A 21,002-nucleotide genomic window follows, 5' to 3' on the forward strand; every position below is an offset into this window, starting at 1 on the left:
GCTGAAAGTGTTTTTAAAAAAGTTTGAAAAAAATAAAACCAAAATTAGCCAAACCTCCTGGTGCATCACAAAAGATGAGATATATTTAATCTCTGTAGTTCAGTTTCTACATAGCAGCTGCTTCACTTCCTGAGCTTATCTTGAAACTACACATCATCATTTTTATGAGATTATTTGCCACCATAATATCTGCATGCTGTGTGTTTATTTCTAAGCGTGATAGCTCTGTGGGAATGCCAGTTTTGATGAGACACTGGTAGTCATGCTGTCTGACTCGGACCTCAAATGATCAAAAGTTAGTTACATAAACTGCAATGCCTGATCTGAGTTTTTAGATGAACAGGTAAGATGTATCTGGCTGAGTTGTAGTAATGGCATATTAAAGGCGAGGATAACGATACCTTTATTTTTAAATACACACAAAGATTGGTCAAATATTTAATAAATTGTGTATACCTTGTATATTCATTTACAAGTATTTATCTACTGTGATTCCATAAAGAGTAAACATTTAGCTACTGTATTTATACTGATATTTATATAATATTTATACTGGTAAATAGACTGCTTGCCAAACTATACTGTCAGACTGCAGCTGCTTTCTCCTTTATCTCACAGAACTATGTTGTATTGTGAGCAACCAGTGTATCACAAATTATTTTTGTGTACAAAATGATAAGGATAAATTGAATGTTGAAGACAAGTACTTTGTCTGTAGGAGACCTGAAAAAGAGACTGCACGTGTTGAAATTGTGGGTTAGCACCTGCGAGGAAGTAAACAATTATTTGTACAGTGGAGCATAAAAAGTAGTTTACCAAAAATGTTACAAGATTTAAAGGCTTTTTTTTGAAGTGAAGTAGTAGTCTTCTGCTTCACGTGAAGCAGTAGTTGTTTGCTTTTGACTGTAGATCTGCAATGAAATCCCTACCTTCCTTCTGTGCAGAGGCTTTAATTTGCTTTTGCAACGATGAGATGTATGATGAGTCTTGGTTGTTTTTGCCAACTGCAGGTATTGAAAAGTCACAGGCCTTGCACCCTGTAAGTGTTCTGAGTGCTCATTTACTATCCTTTTTTTTATTATTTCTTACCTCTTTAACTCTTTCCTTGATTTCTTCTTTGTTTCCCTTGGCAAAAGAATTTGAAACTGATTTATAATTAGTTGATAGGCTAATTGGAATTGATGGACTGGCATCAGACATGTAGCATTAATCTCCATCAAACTTAGAATAGATGTGGTCAGTACATTGGAAGTGACTGAAAGCTATCCTGCTTTGAACCCAAGATGTGAGATAAAAAAATGAATGTAGAGTTGGCTCAGGTACACCTGTACAAACAACAGTTCGGCTTTATGATTATATGTTCTTGATTTAGAAAAACCTGTTCATGATCTAAAAAAAACCGCACTGAAACACTTTTATTTTACTGCAGTATTGTTCTGAGCCTGAATATCTTTTGTGTGTAGTGTTTTTTGTTTTTTTTTTTTTTGTTTAATTTACAATAATTTTTGTAAATCAAATCTGGACACATCTGATGAAGCTGCAGTTGACTTAATTCCTTGGAAAACAGACTTGGTGCAGTAGGAGCTGTGGCGAACAGCTTTTAGTTGGAGAGGCAGGATTAACAGTGAGAGAAGGAATGGAACTTTGTGTGTGGAGGGAAGAAAGAAATGAGTGGAGGTCAGGGTGGAGACTCAGAGTACCTAAAGTATTGTTTAAGGAGAAGGAGGGTTTAGCAAGGACGTACCATAGCTGTGAAGGGAAGGGAAGATCTGTGAAGAAGGTGTAGAACTGGCCAACTTTTTTTTATTCTGGTATTTGAAAGACTTACCTGTGTGAATAATGATGCTCTGAGAGAGGCTGGCAAGGCTTTTCTGCTTTGTGGGGACGTGTGATTCTGATAGCTGGTCATGTAGTTCCTTTCTCTGACCTTCCTCTGCCCTCCACACTCTGAAGGATATAAATACACACCCAGCTGGTCTGTTCTAAATGCCTGTGGGCAGTGAAGTGACCTCCCTGCTCTCATCCCTACACGAGAGCTATGTGTGTATGAGGGGCTCTTATGTGTAGGAACCTGTATCCACAAAAAGCTAAGCCTTGTAATTTGACTAAGATGGCACCTCTCAAATCTTACATCAAGTGATAAGAGAACCTATGCATATTATATTGTCAATGGCATAAGTTTTTCTTCCTGTAATTTCTTTCTGTCCCATTTGCCTGCTGTGCTGTAGAATTGCCTTCAGATTGTGTGCCCTGTGAGGTAAAAGCTTCAGCAGAGTTAAGTTAATCAAGACATACACCTACAAGCATACTGCATTTAATCCATAATCTTGGGTTATTTAGGACAAAAGTGGAAATATATGGGTCATTAGTGCAGATGTGAAACTTGCCTGAACTATAACAAACCGTTCTGGGATCTAAATATGTATTTACTACCTTGACTTCTTTGCTATAATGGGGTTTGTCAGTTTGGTGCATTAGAATAAGAAAATATCCCATTCAACGAAAAGCATCATTCAATAGAAATTACTTAATATTGCTCATTATCACATTTTGTTTCTAAAAGATAAAAGTGATGTCCAAATACATGCTAAAATGGCTTGTACTGACACAGCTCATAAAATACAATTGAATCGAAGCATAGATCTTATGTTTGCTAAAGTGCATGATTCTTGGTATTAAAATGGTTATAAATATGGATCACTTGTTACACTCAAGTTAAACTGTAGTTTGAAATTAAATAGAAATATATGAATTGAGTATAAACGTATGCAGAGTATCTGAATGCTCACATAAAAATCCCAGTCCAGATTTTGCTCCATACACCTTTGCATTCATTGTAGTGTTCTGTGAGTCATTAGATTTCAGAGTTTTGCTGGTTCATCCATTCTACTAGTGAATTTTTTTTATTGAGCAATATAGGAAGAATCTGCACTACCCAGAATGTCAACAGAACTGATGAAGCATAATTGTCCACCTAAATAGTTGTGGTCTGTGTGAGTGAAATCTTTTGTAGCAGATGTGGTAAAGCTGCTGTAGCCAAGCATTTTGAATGAATCATGCTGTACACAGTAGGACATTGTTCTTTCAGAAAAGATTCAATCCTTCCCCTCCTCATGCATAGTAAATTTAACCCTGGTTTTTAAAAGGTGGAAACAAAATACAGTTTTCCACTTGATGTATTGTGAATATTTTTGTGGGTGACGAGCAGTGTAACTGCCATTTGTTTTTATTTTGGAGCAACAACATTTTTTATTTTTGTCAGTAAAGAATTGTTCTGCATAACAGCTATCATGGTGCCCTGTAATAAACTCATGTGTTTTACTTGATTTATCATGGCTTTAGCTGGGTAATTTTTAAGTTCTCATGAGGAAACTTGCAGTAAGTAGGAACTTAAATAACTTATTCCTGCCTTTGAAACATTTTTTAAGTGATCTGTTAGGATTCCAGTGTTTCTATTTCCTACTGTTATAAGTTTCTCCTTTGTCTCTGGTTCCCTAGTGAATTCTTAGCATAGTTGCTCTTTGGGATCTAGCAAATTCCTTTGGGAGGAGGGGATGGCTCTTGTGTGTAGCTGTTTATTAATAGTTAAGCAAATCAGTTGGATCTATGGCTTCAGATAGTGATATTCTTGTTTTGCTGTATTCCTACTTTGCAATTAAAATAACCATTTTCAGTTTTGCTGCTTAACTTTTGATACTTGCATGTACTTCTAAGTGAACTTTTTTTTCTGATATGGTGTATGTCTACCTTTTCTTCATCTCTCCCTCCATACCACTTGATACCAGTTTACTTAGAAGAGTTTGTAATGTTTACTTGCACTGCAAGCCTACCCCTTTAAAAATGGCAAAGAAATTCTGAAAACAAAAACTGGGGATGCATTTCTTACTTCTGCAAACCTGCAAGTGAGTGCACTTGCTCTAAAATAGTGACTTAATTTAAAATTCCAGTTTATAAAACCAGTGAGATAAAGTATCTTGTGCGAGCAGTAACATCCTTTTAAAATACTTGTTTATTTGAAATACACGAGGAAAAAAACTCATTTTTGAGGGATTCAGTTTTGTGTTTTGATTAGAGGTGTTTAAACCAGTGTAACCTATTGGGCTGAACAGAATTGCCTGGGGCCATTAGGGGTTGCTTTCAGAAGATCTAAAACCTTGTCCCCCTGGGGCTGTGGTGCCCGTGTGAAGCATTGCTGTACCTCTGTAGCCATAATCATTCATGGCACCTTAGACCACATATTTTTTTCTTGCTTGCTGTGCTTTCTGCATTTCTACTCAGCTCCAGTCTGCACCTGTGAAAATTATGCAGATGGGATGTTTGGTTTAACACCCAATCTTTTAATGCTCTTGAATAGCTAGGAAGCTTTCAGCTCTTTTGTTACAGATGAACTATAATGGCCTCTAGAGTACTTTCTGCTCTGGCTGCTGTTGCTCAGTTAGCTCAGGACAACACATTCTCTTCTCTATTTTTTTTTTTATTTTTTTGAAGCAACTTTGTTTCATGCTCCTTTTGGCATCTGAAGAATTTGTAGGTCACCAAAATCAATTTTCTCAGTGAAGGAGATTCTTAAAATAAACATTATTTTTGCTTTCATCATAAACTGTAAAAACAAACCAAGTAAAAAAAAAAAGGGTTAGTTAGGTAATACAGCCCACTTGGAATTGGTTGAAAGAAGGAGGAAGCTAAAAGGTATGAGGAACTTGTTGGAATGCTGGTTGAGGATGCTGTGTTGTATAAATGAGTCATGAGAGTGAGCAATAAAGCAAGAGAAAAGTAGATAGTGTAACCACATAATTTTCAGTGGCAACTTTTAAATTTTCATGGAGTTTCACAGTAAATAGAATTTCTCTTAGTGAGGATCAGATGGGGAGGGGATGCAGAAAGGCAGCTGCTTCCTAATGGAAATGAATAGCAACTGCAACCTTTTTACACTTTGAATTTAGCATTTAGTGTTGTGTGTAGTAACTGCAGCTGTGCCTATTGGAGGAATTTTGGTGAGAAGATGGTAGTTTACTTCGTGATAATGTGAAATACAGGAAACAAACCATTCTAAAACATTTAAACCTCCTACCAGTAAAAAAGATCCAACTGTTTAAGCTTTATAGTTTTTATTATTTTTTCACCTCCTAACTATTGTCATATTTTCATTATTTCAGTAGCAGATCTGCATCTTCTGTTACTTCTTACTCTTTGCTTTACAGTCTTGGACATACCAGATTTAAATGGAGAGAGTGGGGCTGGCATGGAGCAGTGAGTCCTGTCTTGTGGTGGGGATTAGGGTACAACTGATGATGAGCCCTCATATTTGCCAATTCCAGTCCAAGTTTGGTGTAATCAGCTTCTCTTACATCTTACAGCTTTTTTTTGCCTTTGTAAATGAAGAAAAGTTTTCTGAAAATGGATGGATGGTGTACAACCCGATGTCCGAGTACAGGAGACAAGTGAGTTATTAAAGTTACCATTGCCTGGTGCTTTCACATCTGACAACTTGCACAGAGGAGTTAGTGTTTGTGCATTGCTCTTACCAGTTTTTGTTATTTGGGGGGGGAGCTGAGAATTGGGGAGGATGGAAATGCAACTTCAAAAAAATGAAAGAGAAGAAATAAAACACTGGAACCTTTAAGAAAACAAGAATGTCACAGGAAGGTAGTCTTTGCTCTTTGAAGGAAGTTATTGATGCTTCTTACAATGTGCCCCTGCTAAGGCCACAAGGGGTGGGGAGAATGTGCCAAATATGTAACTACAGTGTCCTAAACATAGATTTGATTTGGTCTCCTTCTTCCTGAAGTAAAGGGGGGGGGAAAGCAGCTTGTTTTAGAAACAGTGTTACTTTACAGAAATTATCAATGTCTATCAGTATTCTACTGATAGAATAGGTGATTTTGGAAAAATGTCAATGAAAGAGGATGATATATTTAATTTTTAAAATGTCTTTTAGATAATTTATTTTTTGCTTTAAATACAAAATTTAAAAAGATTAAATAGCAAACAATAAGAACTTCCTTATTTTTTTTTCCTCTGTAGTTTGTTTTTTTTTGATTCATGGTTCAAACCTAAGACCCAAAAAAGTGAAAATACAAACACCCACACAAATCCCCATGCTGTGTGTGTGGAGGGCCTATCAGTATTTCTCAGTTTCCTGGAAATGCCTTACTGGTCAGACTGCAACTAGGAGTTGCTCTTTCTCAATCAGAAAGTTACCCTGAATCTTATTTTTAACCTGAAGGTAGTATTGGTCTACAGGGAAGAAAGGTTATTATGGGACTTCCTCCCACAACTGCTTAGGACCACAGCAGAGAAAGTGGAAAGGCAGAGCTTTAAGGAAGGAGAGAAGCTAATTTTCTTTCCTCGATCTCACAGTTTAAGAAATACATCTCCCAGTTTCAGTCATTGTTTTGTAATTTACTGTAAGACTCGAACTCTGTCCGTAAGGGTATGAGATGGCTGTGCAACTGTTTAAGGCTGCAGATCCATCTGCAGTGATCTGGTTTGTGTGTTCCTGTAATCTTTTTCTTCTATTGTTTTGAAACAGTACTTCAGTTAGGTTAAATTGGTAGATTGTTGCCACCATGTGGCCGTAATGTCATGTAAAATTCAAGAGCAGAATTAACTATTTGTGCAGCCAAAGACAAGCAGCAAAACCGTGTGTTAACGTTTCAGGGACTGCCTAACGAACGGTGGCGAGTGACTTTTATTAACGAACATTATGGGCTGTGTGACACGTACCCAGCACTCTTGGTCGTGCCATATAACGCAACAGATGAGGATCTCAAGAAAGTTGCTGCCTTTAGGTCCCGAAACAGAATCCCGGTGAGTGTTATGTGATGGAACTTACCTTAAGGTGCAGCTCGTTTTAAGTACACATCCGTACAACTTTCTGCTGAACATGACAAACAGGATGCTTTTTTTGGAAATGCTTACAGCAAAATAGTTATGATTGGCTGGTGGTTCTCACTCCTTGCAACTGGTGTCTTGGCCAAGCCACGCTTCCGTTTTTCCTCCACAACAATCACCCATTCCAGCTTCATTTGTTTAAACTTGACTTTTCTGGTAACAACAGCCAGCAGTGCAGTTTCCCTTTTCTTAATGAAGGATGAGCCATCTGCACTGGTTGGTTGACTATTGCTGGATGCCCATAATGTTATCCTGTCAGCAAACCACATGGCATTTAAACATAGTTCCAATGGTCAGTCCTAAAATAAGACCTCATGCATGGTTTCTCTAGTGAATTCTTGGGCTTTTCAGTTTGTGCAATTTAAGAAAAACCCATTTGACTTAAGTATATTTCTGTAATGAAAATTCTTTGAGGTAAGAGAATTTTTATGTGTCAGCTCTTTACAGCACTATAGAAAATAGTAATTTCTATCCCAATACTTGTTTTAACTAATATTTGCATTTGGCAAACGTGGAAGATGTGCTGTATTTTTAGCCAGTATTGGAAAGCTGCCTTGAATCTCAGTTAGTTTCAAACAGATGCACAGCTCATATGATAAATATTTATTAGATATGGTATCTACTGACAGACTAGGCCTATAATTGTAAATTTACTATATAGATACACACACATATATCTGTATAACATGTAACATGTATAGAATATATATATGTAACGTATAGAGTGTTCATATAGTTCTTATAACTTACCTGTATCATCCCTGTCATCTCAAAATTCATGACAGGGTTTTTCATATGCCTGTACAGTGAGAGTAATTTCCTTGGGAGTAGTAATTTTGTTAAAATAGTAATTTTAAATAGTAATTTTATTCTTGTCAGGAAATAGCCACTCATGCTCACCTGCACACACACTGGCAGGTCTTGTTTCTGATCTACAGCTCAGAGTGTATTTCAGGGCTGAACACTTTCTGAGGATTGTTTTAGGTTTTTTTTTGAACTCTGATGTTCTTTTACTCTGTAACCCACAACTTTCAGACTGGGTGCGAATGCTCTTTCTTAATATTTTCCAACAATGAATTTGCATTTTTTTGCTTGCTTCTTGGGTTTCTTGCTTATCTTTAATCTCTGGCACAGCATCTGTTCCCCAGGCAGTTCTCTGTCTCTCTTTTGTGGCAAGTCCTCTCCGGCTCAGAACAACAACAAAGGCAGCATGTGCTTTGCTCCAGTGCCTCCTCTTTGTAAAGAGGGCTGAGGAACAAAATGTGCTTTAAAGAGAACAGAAAACATTCAAGATACTGCAGAAAGGTTTAACTTCCCTTCCTTATCCAAAAAAAAAAAAAGGGGAAAAGTTGTTCTTGTAGAATCGGAGCATTTTAGTCACTCTTTCTACAATGAGTTCATTCTTCTGAATTATATCTTAGTTTCAGCAGATACTGCTGTGTTTGTTTCTAGTTTGCTTTTCGGAATTATTTGTGTAACCTAAGACTTGTAGGAAAATAGTAAAATACACAGGATTATATAGGTAAGTATGATTTCAGTAAGCATTAAATATGTAAGAGAATGAACTCAAAGAATATTATTAAATTTTATGAGACTACAGTAAAAGCAGGTGAGGTGTCTAGGGATTGTATTTTGACAAAATAAAAGGTGTTAATGTCCATGTTACCTGTTTTAAAGCTTTAAATTTTAAGTTATGTTTTTTTTATAAAATGCTGCTTTTCTGATGCGTGTGTGCCACGTGAGCAGGTCCTCTCGTGGATTCACCCCGAGACTCAAGCTGTGATTATGCGCTGCAGTCAGCCCCTGGTTGGAATGAGTGGCAAGCGGAATAAAGATGATGAAAGATATCTTGATATCATCAGGGAGGCCAACGGGCAGATCTCCAAACTGACCATCTACGACGCCAGGCCCAATGTCAACGCAGTCGCAAACAAGGTAAACGGATACTTTTGATACCCTAATTTTTGAAGGGAGTGGGGAGGACACTTAGTTTGAAGCTTTCTGTGAGAAGGTTTTGGGGAGTAGTATAATCTTAATGTAGGTAAATTTACATAGTCAAATACATATGTACATAATCAAATACTGAGGCTTAAGGCTGTGAAAGGACATGAGTGCCTAAAGAAAGCAGGGTTTCAGGACCATATGTGGATTTCCAGATATGCTTTACTGTGTCATCAGTCAAGCACAGATCTTAGCATGGGACTGAAATCAGGCATGACTCCCCTCTGCACTGTGAGAACTGGGGAAAGAATTAAGTTAATGTATTATGGACAAACTTGATACACAGATGTGTATTGAAGCATGAAGCACAGTTTGCAGTATTTTTTAAAGTTCTGTGTATTTCACCCATGTGTTTTAATTAACTCCTGACATGTCTAAATACAAAATGCTCAATCAGAGCAGTAGAAGAAACACAGTGCATTTCTGGGTCCGAGGGACAACGATCTAAAAAGTGCAAGTCAGTGTTGATCACCACTGGAAAAAGTTTTTGTGAACAACTGTGAAGATTAGCATAAGCAAAATCTTGGGCTTTGCCACTCATGCATTCCTGTGTTCCTTGTACATAGGTCAAAACCACACAGTCAATAGGAGTTGCAGCAGCCGTAATGCTAAAATTACAATCATTCCTCACCAGGACTTCATAATACTCAAAGGGAAGAGAAAAATACTATCATTTCTTCTTTCAGTGCAGAGCCTGGCAGCTCTGAGACTAACACCACAGTTGAGAAAGGAGATGGGAAGCATAGAGTAGAGATACTGTGCTGCTGTACAGCAATGTAGGTGGTACTCATGGGGAAAGGCTATACTGTGCTTTAGGCTGTTCTCTGATGTGCAGTTGGTGGCTGGAATGGCTTATAAAGGCAAAATTTATTTATCCCAATTCATGGCATGTTTTTGCTGTCTGCAAGAAATGCTGCAATTTTGCAGCTCTCTGAGGCTGAGGGAGCTGGGGGTGTTTATGCTGGAGAAAAGGAGGCTCAGGGGGACCTTATCACTCTCTACAACTACCTGAAAAGAGGATGTAGTGAGATGGGGGTTGGTCTGTTCTCCCAAATAACAAGTGATAGGGCAAGAGGAAATGGCCTCAAGTTGTGCCAGGGGAGATTTAAATTTGAAGTCAGGAAAAATTTATTCACAGAAAGTTTGGAACAAACAACTGAAATTATATATTGCCCAACTACAAAATAAAGTATAAATAACATTCATTCCCTTCTTGCTCTGTTGAAAGGCTGCTATAACAGTGTGCATATGACTAAAGTTAATTTCAGATCTCCTGTTTGTAGGCAACTGGGGGAGGATATGAAGGTGAAGATGCATATCCCAATGCAGAACTTTTCTTCTTGGACATTCACAATATTCACGTCATGCGGGAATCTTTGAAGAAGCTGAAGGACATTGTTTATCCTAATGTGGAAGAATCACACTGGTTGTCCAGTCTGGAATCTACCCACTGGTTAGAACATATAAAGGTAACTGTTCCTTGATTGTTTGAAAGGAGTTTGTCCAGATCTGTTGTATCAGACTTGCTTTCTTTGCTGAGCTTTGAGATAGTCCTGATATGAAACTCATTGAACTACTTGGACTAAAAAAACCAGCATCAGTGAGTGTTGACTTTTTTGCCAACTAATCTGAGAGTATATTATGAGATATCATTACTAAGCAACAGTATTCAGTGTTTGTCTGCCTCAAGTTAAATGTCTTTAATAGAGGAATGAATTCTTAGACTAACTGTCTTTAGGTGTGTGCAAACTGATTGATTTTGGTTTCTGGCAATACAGGACTACAGATAACTGTCATTGTGAAAGATTAGTAAGTACTTTAGTTGTCAGTATGTATGTGACTTTATTTTGTGAATTACAATTTTGTAAATAAGTCTTGTAAATTTAGTTGTAAATTTTGTAATTTCCATCTTGTAGCACAAGTAAAATACTTAAACTGGTAATTCACCAATTTTCTTATTAGTTGACCTCTGAACCTTTTGCTTCAAGTACAGCTGTGCAAAAGTATTTAGAGTATTATGTAATAAATCCTATTTAATAAAATTTTCAATTTATTTTAATATTTGGAAAATAAGCATATTGGAAGGGTCCGAGTTCCTTTTTCCAACAACTGAGATAATTCAGTAATTTAGTTCAAAGAAAGAAGCCAAATGAAATAATACAGAATTTTTAGAGAGTATATCCTAGGGTAAATCCTCTCTTTCTTTAAAAAAGAAGCTTATGTTCTTTGGTTTATCAAGGTTACTGTTTTCTGCCCCGTTTTTTAAGAATTTGCTGTGAGATGAATTTGATCTTACTAAGGGATTAGGGAACCAATCCGTTTCTCTATTTTTATACAAGAAATTTTCTTGATCTCCTAGAAAATTCTTTTCCAATTAACTACACCGCGCTTTTTAGGTCTTTGAACGGAAACACTATTAATTTAGGCACTGTAGATGCAAATAAATCAGTGCAGCATTATCATTTCAGCAGAAGTCAATGTGTGTTGCTTGGTGTGTGTTCCTCCCTGCCAGCTTGTGCTGACAGGGGCAATCCAGGTGGCAGACAAGGTGTCGTCGGGCCGGAGCTCTGTGCTGGTTCACTGCAGCGACGGCTGGGACCGCACGGCACAGCTCACCTCCCTGGCCATGCTGATGCTGGACAGCTACTACAGAACCATTGAAGGCTTTGAAGTCCTGGTGCAAAAGGAGTGGATAAGCTTTGGACACAAGTTTGCATCGGTAAGAATGAAAAGATAATCGAGAGGACCGTGCGGTGTTAAATTTTTAAAAAGGTTTCAACGTTAAGATACTTGGTTTATGTAAAGGTTTGATAATTCATTTCGCTTTTTTGGAATTTGGATTTAAAACATTTCCAGGTAAACTGAGTAGAGCTTTTGTTTTTGGACCAGTTTGGTCAATGGTTTTCTTGCTATTCTTTCTCTGAAAATTCATATTTTGTCCTTTACATCCTTTTTAAAACCACAGAATTGCTAGGCTTACTGTGGTTATTGAGCAAGGAAAATAAGAAGGCAGAAAAATTACATCCTCTGAAACTTTTCTGCCAAAGATCAGAGAAAGCTGGGACGTGAGGTTCTCAGTCACTCTCCCTTTGGACTGTTTTGAATGTCACAAAAAGCAGATGAATGAGTCTGGCCAGTGTATATTGTGATATTTTGAATGCTGCTTACCAAAATGTTCTAAACTTGTCATTATACCTCTCAAGAGGCTGTCACCAGTAATGCTGGCTCTTGTTCTTTTCAGTTGTCTTCTGGATGCTTAGAAGGTTAAGTAGAAATTGGCCATAGCAAGTCCTTAATATCCACATGTTTATACTGTTTGTGTTAGAAAACTTTTCAAAGTCCAAGTGGAACTTCTACTAAATTTGACAGCTACCCATTTAACCAGGAAACCTGTATGAGCAACCTGGAGAAGCAGAACAGGTTGCCAGGGAAAATGTGCTGTTCCTGCAAACATTACAGCAGTGTTACTTGTTGATGCTGAACCCTGTAATTCACAGTAAGAAGTTTCCAAACCTTCAGTAGAAGGTTCACGTTTAGCTACTCAGCATGAATCCCTTCATTTATGTGTGCTTGTAGGCTGTGGCAGTTTTTGATCTGGTGTTCTAAAGGTGCTTTGAGGCTTAGAAGATTTGCATTTTGGCTGTTGAGAGTGATACCTGATGTAGTCCATCTTTTTGTGTACTTAACTTGTGGTCTTTCAGTAAGGATATGTTCTATATATAAACCTTTAAGTATTCTGTCTTGGTACAGCCACAGGAAAATGTGAAGCCATTGGCTTGACTTTTTATTCTCACATTTTATTTTATATTTTAAAAAAAAGTTAGGATGCAGATAAAATTAGATAGTATAACTAGGAGACTTGTAGCCTAGTGCATGCATTATAGTTTAACACAAAGCTTAAAAAGAAAGATGTATGTCCTTCACCATTATGAATAAATTCAAATAATCTGTGATTCTTTTTGTTAAACCACTCATTTTAGTTGGGTAGTCAAAGGACTGTGTTCTCTCTTTAATGGATAATGTTTTTCTGCTAATAGTGAAGCAAGACTTCACATCCCTTCCAGGTGACTTGCTCAGTCCATTGGTTTATGTCTGACAGTGCAGCAGCAATAAGGATGATTTAAGTAGCTGCTTTTGCTTAAACTGCTATTTTATTTTCCCAATTTGTTCACTCAAGTAGCAATCTTTGCAAATGGTTGAAGCCACTCTTCTTTAGCCACCTGCTGTAATCTGAGAGCACTGTAAATTCTAATGTGATGGATTGTTATGCTTATAGTGAAGGTAGGTCTTTACTGAAGTGTTCTGTAGAAGTGATGGAGTTAGGATCCCTAGAGGGATTTAAAAACCTGTGGGGGACATGGATTAGTGGTGGAGTTGTCAGTGCTGGGTTAATGGCTGGACTTGATGATCTTAAAGGTCTTTTCCAACATGAAAGACTCTGTGAAAAAAACCTGATAATGCAAGCAAAAAATATTTGATCATACATACCCTGGTTTAGTTTGGTAATTATTTGGTTGAGCTGTGAATTTGAATAGTGAGGGCTAGACACTCAGTGCAGTTAAAGCATTTCCTGAACATCACCTCTGAAACTACCGTTGTGTTTTCCCTCAAGTGAGGAGTTGAGGACTAGGATGTTACTTATATTGTCTGGGGTAGAGAAAGCTTCACATTTTCATGGAACCAGGGTTGCAATTTGCATTATTTAATATCAAATCACCAAATAGTAGAATACTTAAGTTCCTCTCCATATTTTTTATCTAATGATGTGTGCAAGAAGTTTCCCTGTTGAAAAGGAATTCCCTACACCAACTTTTCTATGTGTAGTGAACTTAGTGCAGTATGCAGTTGATAAAATTGCTTGTTATGTGGAATTTCATTCTAATATGGCAAATACAAGACATAATTATAGATGAAAAATACTCAGACATCCTAAAACTGCTAATGTTAGTGAAAGTAGACAGACTTTTACTCCTTACTGAACACATATATGACTGTTAAAAGATAGCAAGCATTTCAAACCATGAAAACTGAAGAGCAAGGAGGCCAATTTGTTTGTCTTCCCTATAGTGCTTTTCGAGTAATTTGCTACTGTTGACTGAGTTCAGCTGCAATCTCTCATCTCCCTCTATTTCCTGCCACTCAGTTCTATTATTTTAAACTATCTTGCAAGCCATTGTACAGAGTAGTGTAAGGGTTTTATGATTTTTCATGTCCTTAAGACATTAAGCTGGTGATCTTACAGGCAGATAGACAACATCTTAGTTCAACGTACTAAAACTTGCCTGTCTCCTCCAGGCAAGTACATTCAAACAGAATTGTGGAGTTAATAGAATCTCTATTCCCTGAATCTTAACTGTTCTCAGCTATCAGATGCTAAAAGGAAGTAAACAGCTTTTACCAAATGTAAATTTTTTTTCTGTCTGTGGGAAGAATTCCTTTGATTGTTATTTCAGGCTCCTCAGAATAAGTGGTTCACCCAAACTTCAAAAATCTGTATTAATTTTGTGTCAAGAACATGAACATTTCTTTGAGCTCCCTTATGTTTGCTGACTACTTAAGGCTCAAGTGTGAAGGGGGAACAGGGAATTTTGTGTGGGTAGTTTGATCTGGGTTCTCCAGTGGCTTAAAATACAAAAGAAGACAAAGTATGTAACTCAACTTTTGACAGACTTACTATGTAAATATAGTTCAAAATATGTTTTGATTATTTACTAAGTAATGCATGCTTCAACAGTTCTGCTTGTCCAATAACTAACAGGTTTTTGTAACAGGACCAGTTATCACTTTGGAATTTTTTCAGACATGTTTGGAGCAGCTTTGCAGTATTTCTCTATATCTGAATCTCTCCTCCTTAGTGCAGTAGCTCATTTGTAAATTATAAGACCAGGTTGCTCTGTTACAAAAGAATGCTCTAGTACAAAAGAAGAAATAATGTCTGTTGCCATAAAATGCCTGTTTTGGTTAACAGGAGACTGTATTACTTCATTTCAGAGAATAGGCCATGGTGATAAAAATCATGCTGATGCAGACAGATCACCCATCTTCCTCCAGTTTATTGATTGTGTGTGGCAGATGTCTAAACAGGTATGTTGTGTTATTCTTCAGTAATCTCTTCACACTATTACCTTCTGAATCAAACCCATAGATCTTTGTTTTTAGAAATGTATTTGAAGAGGACAGTGTACCCCTCTGCTCTGACCTGTAGTCAAAAAGCGTCTATTTACTTTTAAACTGTGCCATCTCTCTACCCCGTTTCTGAAAGTGATATACAAGCTTGTAGTTACATTGCTTGACATGGCATTGGCTGTGCAGGCACAGCTGATGTGTCCTGGACATTTCTTGGAAACATACTGAGGGATGTTTTGTACCCAGCAGAATGCTTTTACAGGAATTGCATCCAACTGGCTTAATGGAGTCTGTTGTTTCATTTCACCATTCTGTGAAGCTGTCCCTTGAACTGCAGGGACATGTTTTGTCAAAGCTTGAAAAGGAAGCTTGGGATCTTCTGAGTGCTGTGATTTAAATATTGTATGTTCAATAGGTAATGAGACAAAGCAGCGAACTTGGTCTGTTTAAGGGCAAGGATTAGGATGTAAACCTTTTTTTTCCTGTATGGTGCTGCACTATGAGTGTACTATAGACATAAAACATAAAAATGTATCTGTCTTCTATTCTTTTTATAAATTAAAGGCACAGAATTTTGAGAAGAGTTTCTTTTAGTGGCTAGTTTGAGAAAGTTGAACACCTTGTGTCATCTGAACACTTAGTCTACTATGCAGTACATGAAAGTATTACCTTAAAAATTATTTGTACGTGTACCAGGCTTCTAAACTCTACCTTTAGCCTTTTAACCAGGGCATGTGCGTATCTCTCTGCTTTTTCCGTGTAAAGAATGAATTTGTCTTTTCTGGTTTTAGTTTCCTACAGCCTTTGAATTCAATGAGCAGTTCCTGATTACAATCCTGGATCACTTGTACAGCTGCCGCTTTGGTACTTTCTTGTATAACAGCGAGTCTGTCAGAGAAAAAGAGGTTAGTAAAACCACTGCTTGTTTAATTGCATTGCTGTCCTGACTCTAGGTGATTACAGAAAGTTTTGGTTGTATTGTATTTGGTTATAGCCCTTGGCTTTATTCTTCTTAAACAGTAGTTGTGTGCAGTCACTGAAATACTTGTCAAGCATTGATTTTGGAATCTTTCTAATACAGTAACTTGCACTTCGAAGTAAACCAGAAGTGTATTAATTTTAGAATGTAACCATGGCTTCTGTGATGGATTTCCTGATCTTTTTTGCAAATATTTACTGTTCTCATTTCAATTTCGTTTTAGAAAGTGACTGAGAAAACGTTATCGTTATGGTCTTTGATAAACAGTGAAAAATCTAAGTACACCAATCCTTTTTATAGTAAAGAGCTAAACCGAGCACTCTATCCAGTAGCCAGTATGCGTCACTTAGAGCTCTGGGTCAGTTACTACATCAGGTGGAACCCAAGAATTCGGCAACAAGTAAGTAAATTCTCTATAATGGACAAAAAATGCTTTTAGACTTCGGAAATATGAAAGATTTTGTGTTATAACTGACTCGTAGGATAGTACCTGTAATCTGTTCGGGTTTTTAATATTATATTTGTAAAGATGGAGAAAAAAGGTGAAAGTAATTACTCATTTCTCTCTTATTTGAACTCCTCAGAACACTGAACTTTATTTCAGTGTTTAGTAGCAAGTCATCCTCGACTTCTTTCTAGCCCCTTTTCTTGGAGACAGCTGCGGGAACATTTTTTTGATGCTACTAAATGCTGAATGACAATGCTTAGAAATAGGGCTTGCTGATCCCTGAAGAGTGAGTGCATTAGCATCACAAACATGCTTAGTTGCACTTGCTTAGTCTTTCTCCTTTTTCTGAGAGAGGGTATGAAGTTCTTTAGAAATTAAATGACCTTTTCAGTCCTTTCTCTTTCAAAACTGTCTGTATTGATGGCTTCTATTGATGGTAAGATGTAATTTTTTTATTTAACTTTGATGATCCAACTTTGTTTACACTGTGAAGGAAGGCTGTTATTGAAAATTATACAAGTGGCTCAGATTGGAAGCCCAGAAAAGCTTTTATCAAGTTACACATAGTTGAGTTCTGTGCTTTCAATGTTTAGTTTATGGACAGTGGATGTTTGTTACAGTCTTGCTCGAAATCTCAGCAATGTGGCATGTAAAGATAGTGCACAGAGGCTAACTTATCTTTCCTTAACAAGTTGTGGAGGTTTGGGTAGGACAAGATAGAGGGACAATTTCTTTGACAGAAGCAGTCTTCACACTCCAGCCCCTGGAATGAGTCAGGAGTTTTGAAGCAATGCACTTCCTTTTCCACAGCTGATCTCCTGCATTATTTACAGCACTTTAGAAGCTGCAGGGAAGCCAGGCAGTTTGCTAGGGCTTTTTACAAGTATTTTCATTTGAAGTTCTTGTTTTAAAGCTTTTTTTGCTGACTGTGAAAGATGAGGGTGTTTTGCAAAAGGTGAATCCACAGATTTATTTTAGAAAGTGACAGATTATAAGATATGCAAATTAGCTGTAGATCTACTTAAAAATGCACTTTGTCATTATTCAGGAGAGGTTTTTGGCAGGAGTTTCTTAGTAGAAATGCAAACCCATGTGACAATATTCCATGCTGCTACTACTGGTCCCTAATTTTCACCATTTTTTTTATACAAAATGCAAGGGGTTTTTTTTCTGCTCCTGAAATTTATGCTTCATCTTCACTTAAGCAGCTGAATTGTGAACACATGGCATGAATCATTTTTTTGAGTACCTTTGTAAGTGCCATCACTTCAAAGCATGTTCTGCATCAGACCTCAGTCTAATGAAGAGTCTGGTCTGTCACTAACAAAATCGTTATCCCTACATCACCGATGATCTTAGTACCTGCATTCAGCATTGATCCAACTTCCCCAGTTGCCTCGGCATTCATCATGATCCTCATATGGGTGGGCAGTGAGTGGTGCCCCTCAGAGTGCAGGTTCAGCTGGTTTTGGGAGGCATTTCCATTTGCTTCTGAGACTGCACTGCTGGTAGCTTTGAGTTACAGGCAATTAACTGTGAAACAGCAGCGACTTCTGGACAGGTATATACAGCTGAAGGTAACTTTAGGCTCTGTATCTGCCTTAGAGATTGGCAATACTTCTTTTCCATTTGTTCCATTACTCTGTCTAATAAAGTGGAAGCAGTTAAAATGCTCTCCCAGAGTAATCTCCTGAAAGCCAGGGCAGTTGATTTTAAACATATTTAAGTTTACTTACAGAATTCACTAATAAAGTTTTTTTTATTTCACTTGTTTATTTACACTAAGTTGCAAATTTACTATTAAAACTCAAGTAAATCTCATTAGTGAGAGAAGTTATTTAATCTGAAGATATGGATTTCATGTCTTCATAATCTAATCTGGCTAAACACTGTTTTTTAGGGAAGATGGTGAGACATCTAGCCTCTGGAATCTAAAACCTTGTAATAGTCAAGAAAAAAGCTTTGGACAAGGTATATGAATAGCTACTTTGCACACAACGTTAGATAACAAGAAAATAAAATCTATATGCTCCAGGAAGTGGTGGCTGATTTTACTGAGCTCGGACAAACTGTTTTGTGCAAAGGTTTTCTTTGAGGGAGACAAGTGGAAGGCAGTGGGCTCTTGGGTTACAGAAATGAGTATTTCTGTTTAGCTGGAACCTGCTACATGTGCTAGGAAACCACGGATACTGCAGCATCCTGACTGTGTAGAAGTAGTTGGACTGAAGTGATAAGACTAACATGGATCTCTTTCTAGCAGCCAAACCCCGTGGAGCAGCGTTACATGGAGCTCCTTGCGTTACGAGACGATTATATCAGGAGACTTGAAGAGCTACAGATCACAAATAATTCTAAGATACCCAATTCATCAGCCTCATCAACATCTCCCTCACAAATGATGTCCCAAGTACAAACACATTTCTGAAGAAAGTGTTGGCTTCTTTCTATACTGTAATAGCAAGTGGTGCTTCACATAGATCTATAGCAAAAGGAGGAATATTCTAATGCCTTACGTTAGACTGTCCTAACACAAAGTATTTTAGACTGTCTTTATTTGAGGAGGACTTCAGAACAAACAAAACCAACTCTTTGATTACGTGCCTTTCAGAACCTGTGGACTGGGAACATTATTAATCAACTCATAGTTATGGAGGGCTTTTTAAGAGTTACTTTGGAAAGTCTGGTACAATGGAAATTAAATTGATTTATTGTTTTCATAAGAATGCTTTAATTTATTACATTGTAGGTCATGTTCCTATAAGGAAATTCATGCTCAGTCTTGAATACATGTCGTGAATAAACATATTAATGGCAATAGGAATATTCACATTGTGTAAAATTAGGTATGTGTGTATTCCTGTTAGGAATACATATGAATTCACGAGGTGAAAAATAACTTCTATTATAAGATTTCAGAGAGAAGTGCTGAAACTTTCTGGTTATCATAGAATTCCAAATTTTCCTTTTTTGAAATAGAAATATGGAAGGCATTTCACTGCTATGCTTCTGATTAAAAAGTTCAAATAGCTCAGTAGATATCAAAATAAAAAAAAAACCTTTCTAATTGTAAATTGATTTTATTTAAAAAAAGAAAAACAAATGCCAGTTGTACTGGATTCAGAGAAGTCCTGTTTTGGCTAATTGTTCAGATCTAAAGTATATTGCAAATCATCACTGTGGGCAATATTGGTTCTTTGGATTAATCCAGAATAAAATGTTTCTAAAGACGGTTTATATAATTAAAAACAGACCCACAGAGACATTACTTAAATATCCACCAATAGCCATAGTATTAAAGCTTCTGTTCGTCTTGTTAAAGTAAATGTGCCTGTTTAAAGGAGCTTTTATACCAAAGTAGGGAAAAATTCTCAGTTATAAATAATTTTGAAAACTTGTACATTTATAGTTTACTGTTTAAATTAACTTCTGTGCAGCAAATTTTATTCTTAAGTATTTAAGGGGCTTTGGTATCCAAGATTTGCATATAGTGAGTGCACTTACGTTGAACCTTCCTGTGAGCTCTAGTTTCAAGCCTTCCTTTCACAGGCTTTTTTTAAACCTTTAATTTGTTCATTTCAGGTATTTTTTAAATAGCTGCAAGCATTTCTTATGACAGTACAAACTTTGCTCTTGATATTTAATTAAAATTTTGCATATTCTCATAAGTTTAATGATGTTCAGGCAATCCAGGAAATACTGCAGTTCAGAATCTGCAGAGGACTCTAATATTGTTATTTTTAAGGAGATATTTTGATGCTTGAGGCTTCTGTCAGTGTAAATTATTGTACATGTGGTGAGTTTTGATCTGCAAGATATAATAGGATTATATATAAATTAAGTTTTGTGTAAGTATATATAATATAGTTTATTAGAAGTTCTGCAGGTTTATAAAGTGTAAATATTTTGCATATGAAAACTAAATTTAAAGCTATAGTTCCATAAAATAAGTCAAAGTTTAGAGGACAGTGAATATTTTTAAAACAGTATTTTTTCAAAGGAATAAAAGTATACCGCCTCTTGATTTAATTCATTATATGCACTGAGTTGCACTATGTTTTTCAGGGAAGTTCAGAGCGTACAACATGTATGTTCTAAATACACAGGATTATACGACTTATTTTGTCCTCTAAATTTCACTCTCCCGTCTGTGTTCTCCAGTATGTGTATCCAAAATAGCAATGTTGTCCCAAAATCTTGACTTGTTAAGGTAAAAAGATGAATTACGTCAGGTAAATGAGGAAGGATACTCAATTGTTCATGATGTACTTTACATTTTAAAAGCTATGCATACTCTGGTATATTTGCCTTCTACTTACTCATGGTTTATTAAAAAAAAAGCTATTTTTATTAGAATATTTAAAGTTTCTGTATTTGAGTTGAACATATTGGTGACATCTCTGAGTGGTGTGAAGAATTTCTGAAAATGTAATAGTTTTTACTGTTTAAACACTACATGGTAACCTATTGCATTTGGGAAAGTGTAATATAATGGAAAAGATCTTTTTGCACTTACTTCATTACATATATACCATTTTTCATATTACTGTTCAGCTG

At 36.7% G+C, this 21,002-nt stretch overlaps 1 protein-coding gene across 4 annotated transcripts in view; it reads left to right on the forward strand.

Annotated features, from left to right (window-relative positions):
* MTM1 (myotubularin 1) overlaps nucleotides 1–20,801 on the forward strand; it is a 37,654-nt gene extending 16,853 nt beyond the window's left edge. For 2 of the 4 annotated variants that reach the window (XM_029959091.1, XM_018070744.2), the window contains 9 exons: nucleotides 5,358–5,441; nucleotides 6,661–6,810; nucleotides 8,641–8,829; nucleotides 10,179–10,364; nucleotides 11,408–11,614; nucleotides 14,887–14,979; nucleotides 15,813–15,926; nucleotides 16,224–16,400; nucleotides 18,706–20,801. In XM_029959091.1, the coding sequence (XP_029814951.1) occupies nucleotides 5,358–5,441; nucleotides 6,661–6,810; nucleotides 8,641–8,829; nucleotides 10,179–10,364; nucleotides 11,408–11,614; nucleotides 14,887–14,979; nucleotides 15,813–15,926; nucleotides 16,224–16,400; nucleotides 18,706–18,873 (1,368 nt within the window). In that variant the 3' untranslated portion in view covers nucleotides 18,874–20,801. The other 2 variants (XM_029959092.1, XM_029959093.1) reach the window with 2 other exon arrangements.
* Nucleotides 20,802–21,002: the final 201 nt, after the last annotated feature.

The sequence above is a fragment of the Manacus vitellinus genome, unplaced genomic scaffold (genome assembly GCF_001715985.3).
Source record: "Manacus vitellinus isolate BGI_N305 unplaced genomic scaffold, ASM171598v3 scaffold_19_pilon, whole genome shotgun sequence".
NCBI lineage: Eukaryota > Metazoa > Chordata > Aves > Passeriformes > Pipridae > Manacus > Manacus vitellinus.